Source organism: Salarias fasciatus, chromosome 5 (assembly GCF_902148845.1).
Source record: "Salarias fasciatus chromosome 5, fSalaFa1.1, whole genome shotgun sequence".
Classification (NCBI taxonomy): Eukaryota; Metazoa; Chordata; class Actinopteri; order Blenniiformes; family Blenniidae; genus Salarias; species Salarias fasciatus.
This window is the reverse complement of record NC_043749.1, coordinates 25,643,450-25,646,913: the sequence shown is the minus strand read 5'-3', so window position 1 is coordinate 25,646,913 and position 3,464 is coordinate 25,643,450. Positions and strand designations below refer to the sequence as shown.

At 39.9% G+C, this 3,464-nt stretch overlaps 1 protein-coding gene across 1 annotated transcript; it reads left to right on the top strand.

The window, feature by feature from the left end:
• Positions 1-1,120: 1,120 nt before the first annotated feature.
• LOC115388174 (uncharacterized) lies at positions 1,121-3,106 on the top strand. The gene is made up of 5 exons (XM_030091133.1): positions 1,121-1,274; positions 2,149-2,273; positions 2,467-2,531; positions 2,617-2,819; positions 2,937-3,106. Exons 1-5 carry the CDS (start codon positions 1,121-1,123, stop codon positions 3,104-3,106), a joined length of 717 nt encoding a protein of 238 aa, XP_029946993.1.
• The last annotated feature ends 358 nt before the right edge of the window (positions 3,107-3,464 follow it).

Sequence of the window (3,464 nt, the reverse complement as noted above, 5' to 3'; positions counted from 1 at the left end):
GACGCCACAAACATCAACTGCGCCCAACACAGGAACAACACTGACATCTACAGATCAGACAGAGAAATCAACGGCAAGCCAGCAAACATCAGCATCAACAACATCCGTCTGCACAGAGCTACAATCTTCCACTGAGTCTTTGGTGACTCCCACAGAAACACCCCAGTCAACATCCACATTGACGACGGCTGACCAAGCCTCATCGACTTCCACAACTCTTTCAGAAACAACCACTTTCACAGAAAGCACAGGTCCACCCACTGTTGGATCGACATTTCAGACTGAAACATCTAAGGTTCCTCAAACAACAATTGTGGTCAATACAGGAACAACACTGACACCCACCAGTCAGACAGAGAAATCCACGGCAAGCCAACAAACATCAGCATCAACAACACCTTTCACCACAGAGCTACAATCCTCCACTGAATCTTTGGTGACTCCCACAGAAACACCTCAGTCAACACAACCAACATCCACTGTCACGAGAGCTGATCAATCCTCAGTGACCTCCCCAACTCTGTTGGACACCACCAGTTTCACAGAGAGCACACAATCCCCTACCACTACAGCCTCTTTGGTAACCCCCACAGAAACACCTCAGTCAACAGAGTCCACAGCCACATTCACAACTGCTGACCAGTCCTCATCAACCTCCACAATTTCTTCAGAAACAAGCTTCATAATTACAACACCCCTGACAACCAACCAGTCTCTTTCTACATCATCCAATGCAAATACACCAACAACATCTGCTTCCACAAAGTCTCATCCTTCAACTGTGTTCTCCACCTCGTCTGTGTCAACAATGCTGACACCACCATCGATGACTATGATCACCTCCATAGACACAACTAACAAAGTGACAACATCATCCTTCCCAACATCAACACTCAAGGCAAGTCCAAATACTGTAACTGCAACCCATGTTCCTGCCACACATTCAACACAAGCTACTCCTGCTGTCAGTGGTGAAGCAACAAGTGAAAAATCAAGCAACCCTCCTCAAACAACCTCAACATTGATATCAACAACAAAGTCTTTAACATCATCAGAAGTCTCTAAGAACACTGTCACAACATTGGACTTTCCAAAATCCACTGTCTACAGCCCTGTGACAATGCCCTCTACTACCCATCAGTGTACAGGCTGTCAGTGTAATGGAGGAAATTGTACCTTCAATGTGACGACTGGAAAGTGTCAGTGCCAGTGCCAAGATTATGTCTTTGGGCATCAATGTTCACTTGGACAAAACGAGACAACAGTAAACATTGGTAAGAAACTGTCTTTTTCAATTTCAGTTAAAGTTTCCACCGAAAATTATTTTTGAAACTGAACGTTTTGTTCTCTTGAACTTAGTTTCAGAAACTGCATGTTCTTCCTTTCTCAAAGTTTCTACTGCTAAGCATGAATCATTGATCAAATTCATTACAGTATTCATGTTCATCATTAATAACAAATGCATAATGTGCTTCAGGTTATACCACACAAATTATGATTATTTCTCAGATTTTAACATCCATTGAACCTTTCATGTTGCAATGAAATTTGGCAAACCACTGACTTAATAGGCTGCATGATGCTACATTAATTTTGAGTGTTTTCTGATGCATTTCCTCTGATTCCGCACAATTCAGATGAGGTGAATGATTTGGCGCAAGCTGACTCAAACATGTGCACTGAATGGCTGAATTGAGAGGACGTGAGCATGCACTCTGAATAACTCATAAGCTGATTTGAGCACACTGTGTTTTTCTCATTCCAGTTTCTTAGTTGGAGCAATGATTCAGTGAACAAATTATTGGTCATGATGACTTCTGACACACGCTTCAGTGAACTAATAAGTTTTGCCGATTTGCTGAAAGTCGATCATCACTACTAGAGAGTAATTTCATTTTTTATCTATTTGTAGGGTATGATCTGAAGCACACCAGTTTTGTCTATATATCTGAATCATTTGCAAAGCAACATTGGTTGATTTATTTCACAGCTCAAAGGTTCACATACACTTATTGCTTCAATATGTCGGGTGCTATCTTTTTTGCTTTTTGCACTTAACAATCTCAGGTTACTTCAACACTGCTAATGTATGGTTCACATTTCCATGTGACATGGCAACAACCCTAAAAGTGTGTTGAAATTTTGCAGATACTGGATCAATTCCAACTCGAAAAGCAAGTTTTTCTTTGAAAATCGATACTGACTACCTGGCTGAATTTGAGGATTTAGAGTCATCTCAATCACAAGACTTGATCAAGAAATTGGAAAAACAGGTAAATATTTATCAGAGTGATTACTTATATTTTAAAAAGAAAAATTACATTGTCTGAAAGCAAGACCCGCAGGTGACTTGTTTTTGTCAATTTTTTTTTTTTTTCCTATTCTGCCCTGTTTCTGGCATAAATGGTCTAAAAGATGTTTTCTTTTCCAAAACAATGTTATGAATGAATGTGTTCTACGTTTCAGCTGGAAGTCCTGTGCAAACAAGCAGAACCACAAGCCTATAAAACTGTAAAAGTCACAAAGTTATCGTAAGTATTGAAATTTAAAATATTCACATTTGTTTTGAATTTCACTGTTTTCTGCATCTTACTTCTTTCACTGTTTCTACTGTAGGAGCGGAAGTGTTGTGGCTGACAGTGAGGTAGAATACACCTATCCCAATGATGAAAATAAAATTCAGTTCCTAAACACTCAGCTTGAAGAGGTGCTGACTGAAATCTTGACTAACACAAGCAACATAAACATGATTTCTGAGGCCTTTGGTTATAAAACTGTGGAGTTAAAAAACGTCAGTGTTCCGAAACCTCAAATTGAGAGTGAGTGTCCTGGAGTGTTTCTTCTTTTGATGTCATTCAAAGGTCATTTTTCATTGGGTAATATCAAGAAAGTGAGAAATCCACATTTAAATCTTTCAAAACTGTATATCTCAACAGATATTACAGGCCTGGAACCATACCTGAACTGCTCTGGGTTTGCAAACTACACCGCTGAAATAGCCAATGGTCAGTGGCAGTGTGTAGGACCTTGCAAAACAAACCCTGACTACTGCTATCAAAAAGGAGAATGCCAAAATGACATTTACAAAGGACCAGTCTGCAGGTGAGACAAAGGATGAATATTAAATGATAAATACATTGTTTGTCATTGTCAACTGTATTACAAATACATTTCATGTAATTATACTTCTCTGAATCTATTCAATTTTTTTGATAAAGTGGTTATGTAGTGAGTACCAGCACGACTAAGAGTCAACCAACCAGCTGGGAAACGACAGAAGCAGTGCTGTCTTCATCTACTGAAACAGACGCGATTTCGATTGAGACGGCAAGGACAACAAAATCAATGGAATCAACATCAGTCACAACCACAATGACAGAAAGCACAGAACGCCGAACAACTGCTTCCTCTGCATTTACGCCTCAGACGAGTAAGGTTCCTCAAGCATCAACTGCGACCACCAC